This window comes from Eleutherodactylus coqui, chromosome 1, assembly GCF_035609145.1.
Source record: "Eleutherodactylus coqui strain aEleCoq1 chromosome 1, aEleCoq1.hap1, whole genome shotgun sequence".
NCBI lineage: Eukaryota > Metazoa > Chordata > Amphibia > Anura > Eleutherodactylidae > Eleutherodactylus > Eleutherodactylus coqui.
In genome coordinates, this window is record NC_089837.1 from 96200947 (window position 1) to 96219407 (window position 18461).

An 18461-nucleotide genomic window follows, 5' to 3' on the forward strand; every position below is an offset into this window, starting at 1 on the left:
AGCTGATCTGTGGAGGTCTCAAGCGGCTTTGAAGACCCTGCTAGTCTTAAGCTGGACCCATATATGAAGTTTTATGTTGGCCTAATGCTTGTTTGGTCATCTGCTCTCACTCGCGATTCCCTCCGCCATATACACATGCATGCCCGGCTTCGCCCCAAGAACAAAAATGGTTTGGGCATGTTGAAATCCAATAGCCTGAGCCTTACTTCTACTGACATCTGCTGTTGGGGGAGAGTTAGGAGGCGCCATACTCGTTAGATGATCAACAGAACATAACGAATTCAGCCAATATCCATCTAATGTGTATGGCCAATGTAACAGCGTGAATTGCAAATGATGTGATAGTTTCAGCATTGAAAATAAGGTACAATCCATTCTAATGGAAGAAAGGAGAATTTGTTACTTTTCATATTTGTTTTTGGCATTGTAGATCGAGAAACAAAGGAGGATAGAGCGCATTAAACAGAAGAGCGCCCAGCTACAGGAACTGCTGCTACAGGTACACATGTATAGAAATACCTCCGACTAAAGAGCTGTTATATGATCATTCCACACCTACCACGTCCCGTTGATGCATGGTTAAAACCTTTTGCTGCTAATATGGACAGATCTAATTATTTTACAGTTGCTGTATACTAAATGATATCCATAGTTGGAGATGCACCTGCCTAAGACCGCACACCATGAATGTCATTGTAGATGTATGGCATGGATTTAAAGCTCCTGCATTCTAGCGGGGGCAGGCGGGCACCCTGGTGACTCTGAAGAGAAGGCGCAAGTGATTTATAGCCACTTCTGTATTCTCTTATTAAGACTACTACACGTTCACTGAGCTGCTGTCTTTAGTAGACCAAATCAGCTCTGCTACTACAGGTGGCTTTTTATACCCTGCAACTGTGGCATCTATGGATGGGGCATGATGCTGAACATATTAATAATTAAGATTTTATTAATTCATATGATCAGCAGTAAAATACAAATGAAGAAAAAACTAATTACTGCCCACACCAACCATCACCATAACTGCCCCATTCACACGGGACTGAATATATTGTATATCCATACGACTGAAACACAATAGGGAACCCATTCTAATACTTTATTTTATTTGCAAATGTAAAGTATAAAGTTCTATCAAACTGTACACAATATGCTTATTAATATAAAGCAAAAAAATGTAAGAAAAAGGTATAAAAAGAAAAAACGCCACAAAAGTTATTTTGGCTAACCCAAGAAATAGAAAAGGGCCCTTTTGAACCACCGAATTCAGTACTAAGCATTTGGTCATTTGGGACCAAAGCGCTGGTTGCTGAGAAGTTAACTACAATCTTCAAATGAGTTCTGTTGGGTTTTGCATAGAGTAACAGCTTCAGAATGTGGAGATATGTGTTTGTTTCATTTAATATAGTTATTTCTATAGACAAGGGCAGGTAGGCACTTTTTTTGCTAAATTCTCATAAGGCTGCTCTTTTGAGGCATTTTTCAGATGCACAGGATATTGCTCTAAGCGTTTTCCAGGGAAATACTATTGATGACTTATTCTCAGCACCGCAATGCACAGGGGTCACAGTGGAAGCGATGCACTGATCCCTGTGTAGTGGACGAAGCTTGTAACTGCAGGCCGGGGTCTCATTGAAATTAGTGACCGCTGTGCCTAGCCGCGGCCACTGCACATGGTTCGGAGCAGTAACTTCCACTGCGACCCCTGCGTATTGCTTCACTAACATCGGGTGCCCAATCATCAATAGAATCTAAATCAAATCGATATTTGGTGTGATCGCCCTTTGCCTTCAAAATGGCATAAATTCTTCTAGGTACACTTGCACACAGTTTTTGAAGGAAAGTGGCAGGGTGGTTGTTCCAAACATCTTGGAGAACTAAGCACAGATCATCTGTGGATGTAGGCTTGCTCAAGTAATCCCAGACAGACTTACTGATGTTGAGATCAGGGCTCTGTGGGGCCATATCATCACTTCCAGGACTCCTTGTTCTTCTTTACACTGAAGATAGTTGTTCATGACATTGGCGGGATGTTTTTGGGGTTGTTCTGCTTCAGAATAAATTTGGAGCCAATCAGACACTTCTATCTTTGAAAAAAAAAACTAAATTCTTACTTTGCAGCATTTGATTCCTCACCTGCCTAAAACTTTTGCACAGTACTGTATATCTGTCGTATTCTTTTCATCCTATTTTGCATTAAACACAAAAAGCTTCCTCTCCTTAGCTGCCATATTTTAACACTGAGGGTCCTGTGTGTGTCTGTTAATTTAAGCGTGCATCATGTGAGCCGCTGGTCACAGGGCCACCCGTGCAATTCTCTGCTGCAGAGAAAGAATGAGGCCCGTGACAATGGAAGTATTTGTTAGATCTCATGGGATACCAGATTCCCTTGTGAAGGGTTTGTCTTCTGTTTAGTAGCTCTTTAGTCAATTTGAAACTAAATAATTATTGAAAATAACTGTTTATATCGGCTATGTAAACCCCTGAATATCAAAGGAATGCCAGGTTTGTTTGTTTGTTTTTTTTGGGGGGGGGGGAGATGATGGGTGTTTTTATAGTTTGTGATCTGTAATTGTATACTAATGTGAAAAGTTACAAAAGGGCATCACTTTTGCCTCAACTCTAAGGCCACCCTCACACAGGGCGTTTTATACAGCGTTTAGCGCTGCCTTTTCAGCCCGGCGCTAAACGCTGTACAACACTCCCATTCATTTCAATGGGGCTGCTCACACAGGGCTGAAAATGTAGCGCCTCCCAACGCTGCACTTTGACAGCGATGCATGTTCTATTTTGGGGCATTTTCAGCCCTGCGTCGCCCATTGAAATGAATGGGCAGCAGTTTTGGCACTGCTAAAAACGCGGCAACACTTGGTGCCGCGTTTTTGGCAGCTAAACCGCTCGCCGATTTTTGGGGTGAGGGCTTGTAATAGAAGCCCTACCCCGAAAATCAGTCCCAGCGGGCTAGAGAAAAAAAAGAAAGCAATACTCACCTAGCCGCTGCAGTCCGGGTCGCGGCCGCTGGTCTCTGCCGCTGATCCGGGCTTCCTCGGCACCCCAAAGTATATTGCCGTAGGCCCCTGGCCTCCGGCAATAGAGTGCTGTGATTGGTTGTCGGTGCTTGCTCGATGCCCAATCACAGCCCTTCATTGACTGTCTCAGCCAATCAGCGCCGGCAAGCTCTGATTGGCTGAGACAGTCAATGAAGGGCTGTGATTGGGCATCAAGCAAGCACCGACAACCAATCACAGCCCTTCATTGACTGTCTCAGCCAATCAGAGCTTGCCGGCGCTGATTGGCTGAGACAGTCAATGAAGGGCTGTGATTGGGCATCGAGCAAGAACCGACAACCAATCACAGCACTCTATTGCCGGAGGCCAGGGGCCTCCGGCAATAGACTTTGGGGTGCCGAGGAAGCCCGGATCAGCGGCAGAGACCAGTGGCCGCGACCCGGACTGCAGCGGCAAGGTGAGTATAGCTTTTTTTTTTCTTTTCAGCATTCTTGGCTGCGTTTTCAGCCGAGCTGAAAACGCAGCCAAAACGCTGGCATAAAGTATGCCAGCGCTGCTGAAACGGGGCAAACACCCTGTGTGAGGGAGGCCTTATTCTCGTCACTTTTAGTAGTACTGCACCGCAGAAAACTGCATAAACAGCAATTGCCTTAGCAAACCTGCTAGACCCTTATTTTTTCCTTGGTGGAAAGTTTCCAATAAAAGAGCAGGAAATTTGCAGATGTTTCATATACCGTTCAGCTGATAGACTGCAGGCCAGGCACAATCGCCGTAGACCCTAGTAGAATGCAGTGGGCCATACGATAATTTGGAGGAGCTACTTCTTCAATGCAGACTAATAATGCAAGCCACTCACTCAACCCAGCGCAGATTGGGAAGGAGTGACTGCAAACAAGCATCATCTGCACATGTGAACGATACCAAAGACGCCAACCACAGATAGGTGCGCCACACTATACAGGAGTGCGACCCCCCCCCCCCCCCCCCCCTACTGGCAAAGCAGTGGATTGCCCTGTATCTCCACAGTGGCTCACAGTGGCTGACACCTTGGGCTCTCCCAAATGTATAGTAAACTGCATGCAAAAAATACTGATAGATGCAAGTGCTAGTTCCGCATTTTGGCCAAGACACATAAGCCGTGTCTTTTTTTTTTTTCTTTTCTACATTATAGTCTGTGTGTGATGAATGGAAAGGTTTCTATTTGGTTCCATTTTTGATGCCCGCGTAATAGATTTGTTTTCCAATGAGCATGTGTGGAAGATTCTAAAGACAAAAGACTAAAAACTGATGTAAATGGAAACAAACTGATAGAAACTGGCAGGTTTTTTTTGTTTTGTTTTTTGTTTTACTGAATGCATCTACCAGATCTTTAAAAAAATAGAAACTTTGTTTTCTGAATTGCATTTGTACTATCTGTTCCCTCGTTCAAAATGGAAATCAAAAGGCTGATGTGAATGACTTTTGAAAAAAGTAACAATAGGAAGCCAAGTATAACAATGAGTACACTGTAGTCCTCTTGGACATACAGTGCAGCCATGATTTGCTTGGGAGTTTATTTTGGACACAGTGACTACTACAAGTCCATGCTATTATGTCTTGAAGACGTGTACTCTAGAAGACTATCTGATAAGTCTCTTCTTACCCTCTTCTGATAGCAAATCGCCTTCAAGCACCTTGTTCAGAGAAACCGGCAAAACGAACAACTGAGCCAAACGCCTCCTGCTGTAAACTCCACTATCAAGCTGCCCTTTATCATTGTGAACACAAGCAAGAAGACGGTCATAGACTGCAGCATTTCTAGTGACAAGTGAGTACAAAAAAGTGATAGAAACCATAGGGCCCCATAGCAAAACTCAGAATGGAACCCGAGAGTGCTGGTCCTTTTTGTTTTCAAGCTCAAAATTTCGGTCTGGCTAATTTCATTAGTGTTTATAGAAGGCCTCTATTATAACTTGATAAAGGATAAACTTTTGGCCGAACACAGCCACCACTAGGGGGAGCTAACTACATAAAACTTTATATAGTCAGTATTGAATTCAGTAAAAGCCGAATAAAGCTGTACATAGGGAGCCCCTCTACTGAGATAACATCTATGACCCCCTCCAACTGCCTTGCTATTACACAACACTGTTTAGCTGGGTACACTGTAACTTTATAATGTGTCTTTTATGTTGGTGTATTTATGCAATATGCACTCAGATATATGAATGACATCTACCCCATGTGAACCACTACCATATTAAAGGAGTTGTCTGACAGGATTCGGGTGCTGACGGGGAGCGGGGAGCGGCGGGGGAGAGCAGGGGGGAACGGAGGGGAAATCTCTCTCTCCCTCTCTCCCCTCTGCCCCCTCCTGCTCACTCCCGCAACTCACTGTTCCCCCGCAGCAGCAGCCGAATCTTTGCTCCCGAGTGGGCAGGTACTCGCTAAGGCCAATGCTCGCTCGAGTAATTGCCCTTAGCGAGTATGCTCGCTCATCTCTAGTATTTACCCATCTTTTGCCCCGACAATCCTGCGCTGCAGCACCTTGGTTGTGGAGTGGATACCAGCTGACCACTGCAAGCAGACTGACATCTGAGTGGTGATTTCAGGAGAACGCCACCTGACTGCTGTGGTCTGTGACTAGGCACATTGGTCAGGTGGTATCCTTTCCACTGCAAAGACCGCGAGGACCGCATGTCTACAGTGCCAGATCACAGGGGGCCGAGGACGGATAAGTACTACTATTTTTTTTTTTTTTAACACATTTCAGGCTAGGCTTAAAAAATTGTCCAGCAACCAGTCAACCCCTTTTAGTTTCCTACTCTCCCTTAAGTAATCGCTCTAGTTTATGTGACTTTTATCCATTCATCTCTGTTTGTGCCTTCTTTACAGGTTCGAATATCTTTTCAATTTTGATAATGCCTTTGAAATACATGACGACATTGAGGTTCTGAAAAGGATGGGGATGTCATTTGGGTTGGAATCCGGGAAATGCACATCAGAAAACCTAAAACTTGCCAAATCCTTTGTACCCAGAGCGCTGGAAGGATATGTGACCGGTAAGGGATATTCATTTAGGCTTATAAGGCTATTTATACCAGTATGCAGTTTGTGTAATTTTATCATAGCCAGCGTCATTACATACTTGCTGACAGCAGGGGGCAGAGTACATTCGTGGAAAACAAAAACAAAGGGCTTCTATGATCCTTTTTTTGTTTTTGTTGGTGGTGTAACTAAGTTTGCAATTCACTTTGAAAATGTTCTCCCTGAGAGCTCGGGTCCCAAGTTGCGTAGCTTGAACTCTTGTGATTCTGCAAGCGGAGCAGGAGTTTATATATTTTATTGCAACCGGTAACAAAAAGCAGTGATTGTTCTTTCACCAGCGGCTACAGTATGTATGTTTTGAAGTCCTACATGCTGCTTCTTCAAAGTAGTAGCCTTCCTACATGGGGGACCCTGTTGCTCTTACTGTTGAGAGGAAGTTAAAATAATGCTTTTCTTCGCTTCATAGTGACATATCATGGGTGCAAACACGAAAAACCTTCAGAAAGAAAGCTCTATATCTTTTTGTTAAGAGCATAAAGTTAATCACAGAAGCCCCATCTCATTTAAAGGCATACTAAAGTCTGTCCCCATCTATTTGCAGCAGAGTTTCCCTGTTATTAGCCACTATGCTAGTGCTTTGCAGTGAAATAAGTGACCGTAAATGCTGAAAAATGCCACAATCACTACTTTAGCTCCTAAATCCTCAGTTTTGGGAACATTTACGTACATGTTTTCTACAAACATTGGCCCTTTTACACATTTGAAACTTTCCGGTATCAGTTTGTGATGGTCCTAATTAGAGATCCGTTAGTACTGAAAGAGTTAAGCGGGCTCAGGCAGGGTTTGGATGCATGGTTGCAGAATACAAAGCCACGAAGTGGTGGGGGTTTCTTAGTCTAGGGCATTGTCCGCAGAACGGGGCAGAGCTGGCTGCAGACTTGCTGTGCATATTAACAGGGAGCGGGCTATTCATTTCCTTCTTGGTGCCATCTCTGCTTAATGAAAGGGCTTTTCCTGTTGATCACTCGGAACAGTCTGTCCACTGAAGGGAAATCCCATTCACAGTTACTGGACAGAGTACTACCACATTAACCGCTAAATGTAGAGCTCAATGCCAGATGCACAATGTACATTAATATGCATGCTGTCACAGCTTATAGAAAATCGGCGTACCCATATTGTCAGCTAAGGTGATGTTTCCAGTTCTGTGTTCTAGTTCTGAATGACAATTAATTGTGGGGCTGTGGGGTAAAATTTTCATCCAATCAGTTATTAGCACTTGCCTTGATACACTACACTAGTGAAGATTTGAAAATGTTACACCCAAAAGTAATTGTTGGCATTTCGTGAAACATGGTAGACATGTAGAGTCTTGCCCAGAATCAAAAAAGTGTTTTTTACTGTTGGGTACAGGTTTCAGTAAGACGTGTGCCCACCATTAGCACCCATACACTCTTGGATCCTTGTAGGCACTGAATCAGTAAGTCTTCGGAGATCTAGTTTGGGTCTCTCCATGCCTGTATGACTTGTGTAGTCAGTTGTTGTACAGTTTGGGGGGTGACGTTTACCATTCTCCATTGATGATAAATCTGTGGACCGTATTGGACAATCCATGGTCGTGACATCGTGTTATGACTGTAGTATGTGGACGGACATTATATTGGAAGTTACCATTTTGGATGGTGGTTATGAAGGGCATGAATCTGTAACAGGGCCTCCAACTATAATGCTTTATTCATAGTACTGGGCTCCCTATATGGAGAAGGGAGGCCTTATGGGCCCCCTAAGGCCTCTGGGCCCGGGTGCAACCGCATTCCCTATAGTTATGCCAATGAGAATGTACCACTCTGTCCACATACTCGAGGGCAGTCATTGTGCCTTCAACAACGACCAACTCCGTACTCCTGTTATAACTGATTGCCCCCCAAATCTTGACTAGGGGTTTGGACGTCTGTGGCAATTGGGTGGGGCAATTCTCCAGAATGCTGATGGATACGTTAATGGTTATCACTTTGCCCCGAACAGACTCGGGACCCGTCATTAAACACAACTGTTCTTCATTCATGAGTCTAGTTGCATCTAGCAGTACACTAGGTTAGTCGTTGCTAGTAGTTCCTGGTTAAAGGGGTTTTCCAGGGAAATACTATTGATGACCCATCGTCAGGATAGGTCATCAATAGTTGATCGTCTGGGGGTCCATTGCTTGGGACCCCGACCGATCAGTTGAGTGGGTGCATTCTGTCAGCGCAGCAAACATACAGAGGTCGGAGCAGAAAACCCCTTTAATGGAACACACTGCATGGGGGTTTAAGTATTTATTCCAGCTTCAACCAATCTATTTACAATTATTTGTGGCATGACCTGGTCACCGCCAATCTATGGACAAAAAAGGACCTTCTTATATAACCCACTTTATGACTTTTAACTAAAACAATGTAACAGAGGGCTCCATGTTTTGATACTTATATGCATACTTCATCCAACTTTAATTATTCAATAACTTTCATATATGGAATGTTTAATCCAAGTTTCATAAATTTTCTGCAACTCTGTCTGGGTGTAACACTTTTTCAGTTTCCATCAGTGGAGTTAAAGGAGTTCTCTCACCAAAATAAACTCTTCTCTTGGGGCCAGGCTTTCATTTTCAGAAGTTGTATTAAAGAAGTATTCCCATCTCAGTCATTATAACCTACTTTTATGAGGTAGGAGGATGAGATGCAGATATTATAGCAGCATTGAAACCAACCGGAGGCAAGTGTCTGTTATCAGCAGATGTTCAGCATGCACATGGCACGGACAAGGCCAAGGCCAGCCACTTCTCACAACAGTTTGTTAACGAGATGAGAATTACCAGTTGGCACCTACCAGAATGTGTAGCTGCCATTGTAAGCACCTCATTCCTGAGGGTCATGACATAGCGTTCTTCACTCCCTCCTTCTCAAGGACTTGCTAATCAGATCTTCAATCAGAAGTGTTAGCAGGGCAGGAATGCATCTGTCCTCATACACATTGTGCTATTATGAATGGTATCCGATGAGACGAGTGGGAACAGCGAGAATTGTGTGATGAGGTGATGATGGCTTACCCAGACATAGCAGACACAACATAATGCCATGGAACCAACTAAGTAAGGAGAATGTATATTCAATATGATGGAGAGGTAGAGAGAAGGTAAATCTTAATATACAGGGAATAGCCACTTGATCAGGGACACTCCTCTAGTAGTGCTTTGGACCGCCTTTGGTGTTCAGAATCAGTTATTCATTGTGACATAGATATCATACTGCAGGGATATTGGCCCATGCGGACAGGAAGCTGCTTGCAATTGACACATATTAGGGGAGGTTCTGAAGAGCTGACTGGAAGGGGTCATCGATTCATGCTGCTTGCTCCAAATTCTGACCTCCCATCAGCATGGTGCAACAGAAATCTGGATTCATCTGACCAGGCGATACGTTTCTGCTGCTCGGTATTGAAGTGGTATTGACTAGTTGTGCATGTAATATTGCATTTTTTTTCTGTAGTTATGTAATAGGGCTGATTTATTGGTATTTTTTGTTGGCTAGACATGGCCTCAGGAACATCTTGGACAGACCAAGGACTTCCTTTCGCTACATCTCAGACGGCCTCGACAGCGCATTCTGCTAGTGCTACTACCTACTCACAGTCCAGGTATGGTTAGGTCAAGATCATTTCGACTGCTTGACTATAATCTAAATGAGTCAAAGGAGTTATATAGGATAATGAAAAACATGGCTGCTTTACATAAACAGCGACACACTTGTCTACAGGTTCTGTGTGGTATTGCAAGTCTGCTCTATTACCTTCAATGGAGCTGAGCTGCAATACCGGACACAACCCATGGACAGGTGTGGCGCTGTTTCTGGAAGAAAGCAGCCCTGTTTTTATTACCCTGCTTTAAGTTCCTGATCGTAGACCTTGAGAATACTCCCAATGTTCTCACTTTATTCTTTTTTTGGTGTTCCCACAGCGTGAACCCAGGATTGTTTTTTGATACAGAAGTGTCTTTGACCAACAGCAGCCACCACTCCAGCTCCGGAACATCCCACTACACAGAATCCCGAGGTGAAACCCCATGTTCTTTCGATGATGACGAAGATGATGAAGACGACTCTTCCTCTCTGGAATAGCATGGCAGTGCAACATGGCCACTTCAGAATGTACATGAAAGCTTGTACTAATAGTTCAGTCTTCCAACGCAGTTTCAATGGGAGATCATATTGGGATCAACAAAGATATATATGTATATATATTTTTTGTTTGGTTTTTGTTTTTCAAAATGAGAACGTGGCATTGTCGTATTTCAAGATGGCATCTTTGCCAACTGAGAGGTGACTACATTTGCTCCAATAATGCCGTTTTGATTGTTGGACTTTTTAGAGGCTGTGTCTACGAGGATGATGCACAGGGTATGATAGAGGAACTGTATGAGCTGCGAGGGTGACCGCTCCCTTACCCACAGACTGTCGGAGCAATCACTTTTACTGCCTTTTGGATAATAATGCATCTTTTGTAAATTCCTATCTTAAGCTTGAAGCCACGTCAGTAACCGAGAACGACCAGCTAAGCTAGAAGCGATGCCTGCCAATTATCTGTGGGAAAGATGCTGCTATGTTCTGATTGCTGCAGTTATTGAGAAAATCAGAGGATATTTCTTTCTAGAACAGAAGCCTGTCTTGTACACAAAGGATTCCTAGTGCGATCCGTAGAGAAAAAGGGAACACTGATGGAAATTGCTGTCAAAGAAAATGTTTGCAGTTTTACGTCATGACCATTTCCCCTTTTTGTTTTTGTTTTTTTGGTTTTTTTGTATTCAATTCAAAAAAGTGATGGGATACCATCATTCTCCACAGCACCACCTATTGGAGGGATGGAATAATTGTAGGTGGGTCCCCTTTCCTTGCATATAGTAGTGGGGTGGTTTTCTAATCTTCACTGCTCAGTAGTGAATTGGGTGAGTAGACATTGGCCCAGTTAACATCTACGGATGCCTCTACTTGGTTTGCTCCATAGGTTTAATATTTTGGACCTGATCCCTATAGATTAACCACAACTTGAGAGTTAAAGGGGCTGTCTGGGGGTTTAACTCTAATAAATCATAGATGGATCAACATTAGGGATGAGCGAGTATACTCGCTAAGGCACTACTCGCTCGAGTAATGTGCCTTAGCCGAGTATCTCCCGGCTCGTCCCGAAAGATTCGGGTGCCACCAGGGGGCGGGGAGCTGTGGGGGAGAGCGGGGAGGAACGGAGGGGAGATATCTCTCTCCCGCCCGCTCTGCCCCGCTTCCCGCCGCAACTCACCTGTCAGCTGCGGTGGCCCCCGAATCTTTAGGGATGAGCAGGGAGATACTTGGCTAAGGCACATTACTCGAGCGAGTAGTGCCTTAGCGATTATACTCGCTCATCCCTAATCAACATCTATTCTCAGGGTAGATCATCAGTAGTCAACTGATCAGCTGATTTCTGCCACTGCTGTCAGTGTGAATAGTGCTGGAAGCAGATAGCGCTGTCTTTATTGTAGTGGACTGGATTGGTACTCCGGGCACAGCTTCTATTGAATTCAATGGGAGCGGTGCCTGCAGTACCAACCCTGGCCACTGCAATATGGGCAGCTGGACCACAGAATTAGTTAATCAGCAAGAATCCCGAACAGCAAAGCCTTGCTGATCAGTTATTGATGACCTGTCCTGGGAATCGGTCTTCAATAGTAAATCCCCTTTAAAATGTAACCTACAATTTTCAGTTCTCTCTGCCAACTTTAATTTGTACTCAACTGAAAATGGTTTATCCCAATATTGAACTTTTAAAGAGGACCTTTTGGCTTTTCCTGTTTTAGTAAATACATCCATTCCCCATGTTATAGCAGTTCTGGAGCATCAAATTGAAAGCTGGGTGATACCATTTGCTTTGTAAAAGGAATGTGTCCAATCGGCGCTGACAGTGCTATGCTATTTATTGACACACCCCTTTGACAAGGGGAATAGTATCACCCAGTTGTCAATTTATTCATTAATTTTAAAGAGAAATAACAGCTATGAAAAAAGATGTTCCAAAATTGTTACATCATGAAGAATAGAAGTACTTACTAAATAAAAGACGTCAGGAGAGTGGACAGGTCTTGCTTAAAGCGGTACAATAATGTTTCTGAAAAATATACTTGTTGTAGAGCCTTTCCTTTCCTGTATATTTGATGAATGTGTGGCACTGGATTCTAGGTCAGTCTGTTACATGGTTGATCATCTGTCAAGCATGTCTGCTACTCCTCTTCTCTATATACCCCAGTGCCTATGAGAGTTGTTCAGTATACTTGGATTTGGAAAGATGCAGACTGCCTGAGCAATAAGTGTCCTACAGCGTATGTATTTATTCCGAATATACCCTTTACTGATCTCTTAAAGGGATTTTTTTCATCATAGTAAAAGCTGTGATCACAAGGATATGCCATCTCTTCCTGACTGTCGGGACCCTCTTCAGCACTACTTACAGGAGTTGTCCCACAATTGACTTTTAGCATAGCGAAATTCTTTTTCGGATCCCCCTAAAATGTTTTTTCTATAAAAACAAGCCCTCATAGGCTAAGTCAACGGAAACATTACAAAGTTATGGCTCTCGGAATGCAACAATGAAAAATTGGTTGATCACTAGGGCATAAGATGGGTTTGTCAATAAGGGGTTACATTCTGCTGGGCAGGGGACCATAGCATGGTCCTAGTCACTTGAAAGAAGTTGTGGTGTTCCCTGCAAACGGCCGGCTAGAGACAGCAGTGTGCAGGAGAAATGTCACACACCTCAGTCTGTTTTGTTCTCCGAGCTGGTGGGGGTCCTACAGATCAGACCCCTACGTGATGGAATATCCTAGTGAGATGACATGATGAACATTAGAGTCCAGTCCGGCTGGCCAGTTGATGTGTGTTTTCTTCACCGAGTGATCTTCTGTAAATGTCACGGTGACACTGCTTTTCTTTGGAAGCATCATTGATTAATTACAGTCTTGTCAGGAATTTCTCATTTCCAAAGTCTGCGCCCAACACTGGCCAAACAGTATTTGGGTTCACTACAACCACGGCGGGTCCTTGTCACAATTACATTTCTTTGTAATGCTGCTATTAAGGCTGGGTTCACATTAGCGCTGTTTGTTACTTTTGAGATGTTTTCTATCACCTACAGGGACCGATCTCCTTCATTTCTATAGGAACTGCCAAATGCATGCATGTACACAGGATCCATGTTCTTAATGGCATCCGCAGATCAAAGCATGCTAGGTCCATGATACAAACTGGTATTTTATGGGAAAGAAACGCAAGTAAAGGAAAATGCTCATGTGAACCTGGCCCAACCCTCCTTCATTCATTACTCCATTACGTTCGTCATGGTTTTTTGTACTTTTCTATATGGCCAAAGTTAACCCAAACTGATAGAGAAGCTATATAGACTTTTTGGGTTGAGAGCCTCAGCAGCTGTGTGCTGATGAAGTGGTGGGTGTGCTACATTGTATCACTAGATTTACTGTCAACAGAGATACAAGGAGGGAGATTTTATGAAGACTAGCAAGCAATGGTTAATACTGTCAATATACAACCTGATCTAAAGCGGTTATACCAAGATTGACTTTTATCACCTAAGTCTGATCAGTGGAGGTCTCACTCCTGATATGTCCACCGTTCCTGAAAATGTGGGTCCCATGACCCCCTCTTCTCGGCATCGTGGCTTGAAGCAGACCACTATGTACACGAACTGTACATGCATGACTGCTGCTCCACTCCATCTCTTACTCACTGCAGGGGGTGCAGAAAGCCCACAGTGAGGAGGGGGAGGATATGGGACGTGTCTCAGCGGTGAGACCCCCACCGATCCGACTTTTGTTGCCTATCCTTTGGATAGGTGAGAAGTGTATTCTGGTACTACCTCTTTAAAGAATGACTTTTATAACCCAATGGATTATCACGGATGGAGACTAGAGATGAGCGAGTATACTTGGTAAGGCACATTACTTGAGCGAGTAGTGTCTTATGCAAGTTTCTCCCCGCTCGTCTCTAAAGATTCGGGGACCAGCGGGGAGGAACGGAGGGGAGATCTCTCTCTCCCTCTCTCCCTCTCTCCCCCCCACTCCCCGCCGCAACTCTCACCTGTCACCCGCGCCGGCCCCCGAATCTTTAGAGACGAGCGGGGAGATACTCTGATAAGGCACTACTCGCTCGAGTAATGTGCCTTACCGAGTATACTCGCTCATCTCTAATGGAGACGCATCAATCGTTTCCCTCGTGCCTCTCTGATGTCATGCTGCAATAAAGTAGCTGGATTTCCATTCACTATCATTCGGCGTACAGGAAGGCTCCACCGCATTGTATTGGGTGGGAGAGGGGGTATTCATGCCATATTCCTTATTTATGCCCCCCATTATCTTTGCAATGTAAAAGGACAGATAAGAGCACACATAAATGGACTGTGAAATCTGAATCCTGTTGAGGTCCCCATGCTGTCATTGAATGGAAACCCACTGTTATACCGCAGTCTGCACCAAAGTGGAAGCATTGATGGCAATTATGGGTTTTTTGTCACCTACATGACTGAGTAGGCAGCTCAACGGGATCACGTCATCTCACTGAAACGTATTTCTGTTTTACAGTACAAACCTGTTTCTTTTGAAATCTAGGAAGGTGAACGCTTTAAATCCAAGATGACTAGAAAATGTATTTCCCATCTTTACAAATGTCCCCATCAAAAGTATAAGAAGATGTTCACACATGGCAGATCTGCTGCGGATTTTCAGTACAGATTCCGCCTCTTCAAAATCCACGTATTACATGTGGATTGTGTGTGGCAGAAAATCTGCTCCGTGTGAACGAAGCATAGAGATCATCCGTTTGTGGGCTTAGTAAAGCATCACTGGAATACTAGTTGATCTTATCAATCACATTAGTGGAAGTCAAGAATCTGGAAACACTCCCAAATGCCCCACTGGCACCAACAATAAAATGAACCACCACGGGCATCTTTACTATTAAGATCCGCTCTAGGGCCCATATAGTCTGGACATCAGTGACAGTCCTAGCTTATGATGTGACCCATGTAAAACTGATGCATTAGAAAGGTCTGACTAATGCTCCTTTTAGACGGCACGATGGTCGCCTGCCCAAACGAACGGGTGATGTCATCGCCAACTCATTTGCGCTTGTGCAGCCTGTTTAGATGGGCAGATTCATCGTTGACTTGTGCAACCAAAATCGTTCACTTCTCGTTCAGTGTTTCACGTAGGGAATGTGAAACGTAACGAGAAGTTAATGAGCCAATGAAGATTTTTAGCCCTTTAGAGACTGAACAACAAAGAAGAAGCGAATGATTCTCGTTCCCCATTGGCTCATGTTTAGACTTATCAATGTTTGTTCACTTTCACTTGTTTGAACGAATGTTTAAAAGTTAATTGCTCTGTCTGAACGCACCTTTAAACACTTATTGCAAATTGATATCCTCCGTCAAGGGTGTTAGTAGTGACTAGTGAATTGATGACTGGTCCAGAAAAAAATCCCTGCCTACACTATTTGCAAGCGTGTTTTTCCTCAATAATATCATTACATAAATTATAGCTAACTACCTATATTTAACATTTTTACATGTAAAGGGGTTGTCTTGCTAAGACATCCACTTCTCTAAAAACAGCCGCCTCTGCAGTAAGCTGCCATACGCCTTTCCTGTAGTGGCCACTGCAGGAGAAATGGAGTATTACATGCCAACCATTCAAATGAATAGCCGACCATGAAGTAATGTAATATATGGATGAGCAGGGTCTACAGAAGTGGTTGCTGCTGATTAATGCTAAGCATGGATTGTCCGCCTGTGACAATCATTGGCCCTTAAAGGGGGTGTCTACTTGTTGACTACTGATCACAGAATAAGTCATCGGTAGTAGAGTAGTGGGGACTTACCACTTGGGTTCCCTGCTGATTGCCAGGCTGGTGTGCTCATGCAGTGGGTGGATTTATGCACGAAGCAGATGGCTCTGTTCGTACTGTAGTGGCCAATTTTGGTATTGCAGGCATTAAACTGAATGGTAACTTTTTCCTGCAAAACCAAGTCTGGCCACTGCAATAGGAATGGAGCTGTCTACTTCCTGCAGAAGTCTGCTCAATGCATGAGCATAATGCCATGGCAAAGAGCTGATCAGCAGAGGTTCCAGAAGGTGAATCCCAGCTGATCTGCTATTGAGGACCTATCCTGAGGATAGGCTGTCATTACTTTACAACTGAACAAACCCCTTAATGTTCTTATACTCTTTGTGGACAGTGGTTCTTTTGATGAGACAGCCCCTTAAATTAGATTACATGAAGCTTTCATAAAGAGAGCCAAAGCAATTTCCAGCAGGTTTGATGCAGGAAAAAAAATTATATATTTTTAAATTAAAAACGATACTTCAATAGTCATATTCTGTTATATAATATTAGATGAGACAATTCACTAAGCTTCTGTGAGATTGTCTACTCCTCCATAATAATCCAGACCGCAAAATTGCATAGAATTTAATGGGGTACTCCCAAGACTGAGATGGATATAGATATAGCCTTCCTAATGCATTGCCGGGATCACAGAAACCGTGGAACTGGCTTCTCTACTTTGCTTCCGTAACTCCCAGAGGAGTGAATTGTAGTTATGGAAGCAACAAAGCACTTCTGAGTTACAGAAACTGCGTAGCTCACTTACTACACTAATTCTGTAACTCCCACCAACTTCTGTGGGAGTTACAAAAACAAGGTAGAAGTCCCATTCACTTCTAAGAGTCATGGAGAATAGTCCTCTCTGTTGCTTTCATAATTCCAGCCACTCTTGGCCAAAGAGATGAGATGGGATGTGGTCGAAGGACCACCGTTCTGGACATAGGTGCAGGTTCCACCTACCTCTATCTTGTAGATATGCCATAAATGTCTGCAATAGGAGATGCCTTCAATATCCAAATCTAAAAGATGGCAACACTCATTGGGTTGGCGTTACCACCTCAGATTGTACGATTTCTGAACTGCTTATTAGTGTAAATGATAGATTCTCTCTTGCAACACATCCACAGAAGCCAGTAGAAATGTCTCGATTTGTAATATACCCACTACACCGGCAGCCAATGAGAGGCTCTTTAGCTGAAGCGTCACTTTTTTGCTGAAGTAGAGGGTTAGAAAATAGGAGACTGTGCCACTCTTGCCCATAGATTGTGCCTGACCTCATCCACATTCTAATAAAAGGTTATGAGTTCCAGTACCCAACACAATCCATGGACAGCAGTGGCACTGTTTCTGGAAAAATACCAGATCCTTTTGCCCTTACCCTGGGCAATTATTTTCAGATTGCCCCCCCCCCCCCGTACTATATTGGAGTGTTGCAGGTCTTTTATTCCTTGCAGGTGAGAGAATGACCTATTTCATCCTTTTGTAACCCTCCGTTTAGAGTTATGCTGGATTATATTCGCTATATTATGGATCTGGGATGGTTGTGATCTTACAAAGTTCTGCTTGTTTGATATATTTATCTCTGCACCAGTGTGATGCTTTCTCTAGTTTTATATGGCCAGTGTGTGATAGAGTGATGTCATTATGCCTTCACTGCCAGGCATACGCAAGGAGGTGCCAATGTCTAATCGGTGACCTGTTTAATTGTATTTAATGCTGTAAATGCTCATTATCTTTCCAAGAAATTGTGTAACATACTAAATGTTTATCTCAGTAAACCTATTTTTGTTTTCATGGCTGGATTTTATTATTGGAAATCTAATCATAAACTTACTTCATGCAGAGTTTCCTTAACTTCACACCTCTTGCAGAAACTCACAATCGGCTTTTCGTCAAGTTTGGATCTGTTTTCCAACAGATCCAAATGTTTAACCCCCCCACTGACTCGAAGGGGATCTGTCAGAGTTTTGCTATTCTTGACAGCAATAATATTGTCACCTAAAATACGGAAAGCTTGTTCCCCGTACTGTTTGAGGGTTTGTCAAAGGCTAATGGTCCGCTTTACATGGGTATCAGGGCTGAGCCTTCCTCTGAACACTATTTTGCTCAACAATTGGGTGTGTAAAGGGACCAACAATTGGCTGACGAATGAGTAAATGCTCGTTTATTGGCTGATTGACTCTTACATCTTCCCATGTGAACATGGATATATCCAGCTGGCCGATGGCAACAATTGTTTTAGTGATCCCTTCGTCCTAATAAGCTGATTTTCAGCCCATGTAAAAGAAAAGTGCTGATGGTTTTAAATCATTTTCAATTCTGTTGTCTGCAGATTTTGGAGCTTAATTTACCGTGGCCATGTGGCCTTTTCCGTCCCATGTGAACGGTTCTTAACATCCCCCATATACATACATGCTCACCTTGCATGTGTTCTGGATGCAGGGAGGGGAAAAAAGTTGCTGCCAGAGCAAAA

General features: G+C 43.5%; 1 protein-coding gene across 3 annotated transcripts in view; it reads left to right on the forward strand.

The window, feature by feature from the left end:
• Window positions 1-11196, forward strand: part of TFDP2 (transcription factor Dp-2) — a 71224-nt gene extending 60028 nt beyond the window's left edge. For all 3 annotated transcript variants that reach the window (XM_066598144.1, XM_066598143.1, XM_066598142.1), the window contains exons 7-11: window positions 431-499; window positions 4664-4815; window positions 5883-6049; window positions 9602-9707; window positions 10027-11196. In XM_066598144.1, coding sequence (XP_066454241.1) covers window positions 431-499; window positions 4664-4815; window positions 5883-6049; window positions 9602-9707; window positions 10027-10186 — 654 coding nt within the window. In that variant the 3' untranslated portion in view covers window positions 10187-11196. The remainder of the gene's footprint in view (window positions 1-430; window positions 500-4663; window positions 4816-5882; window positions 6050-9601; window positions 9708-10026) is intronic.
• Window positions 11197-18461: the final 7265 nt, after the last annotated feature.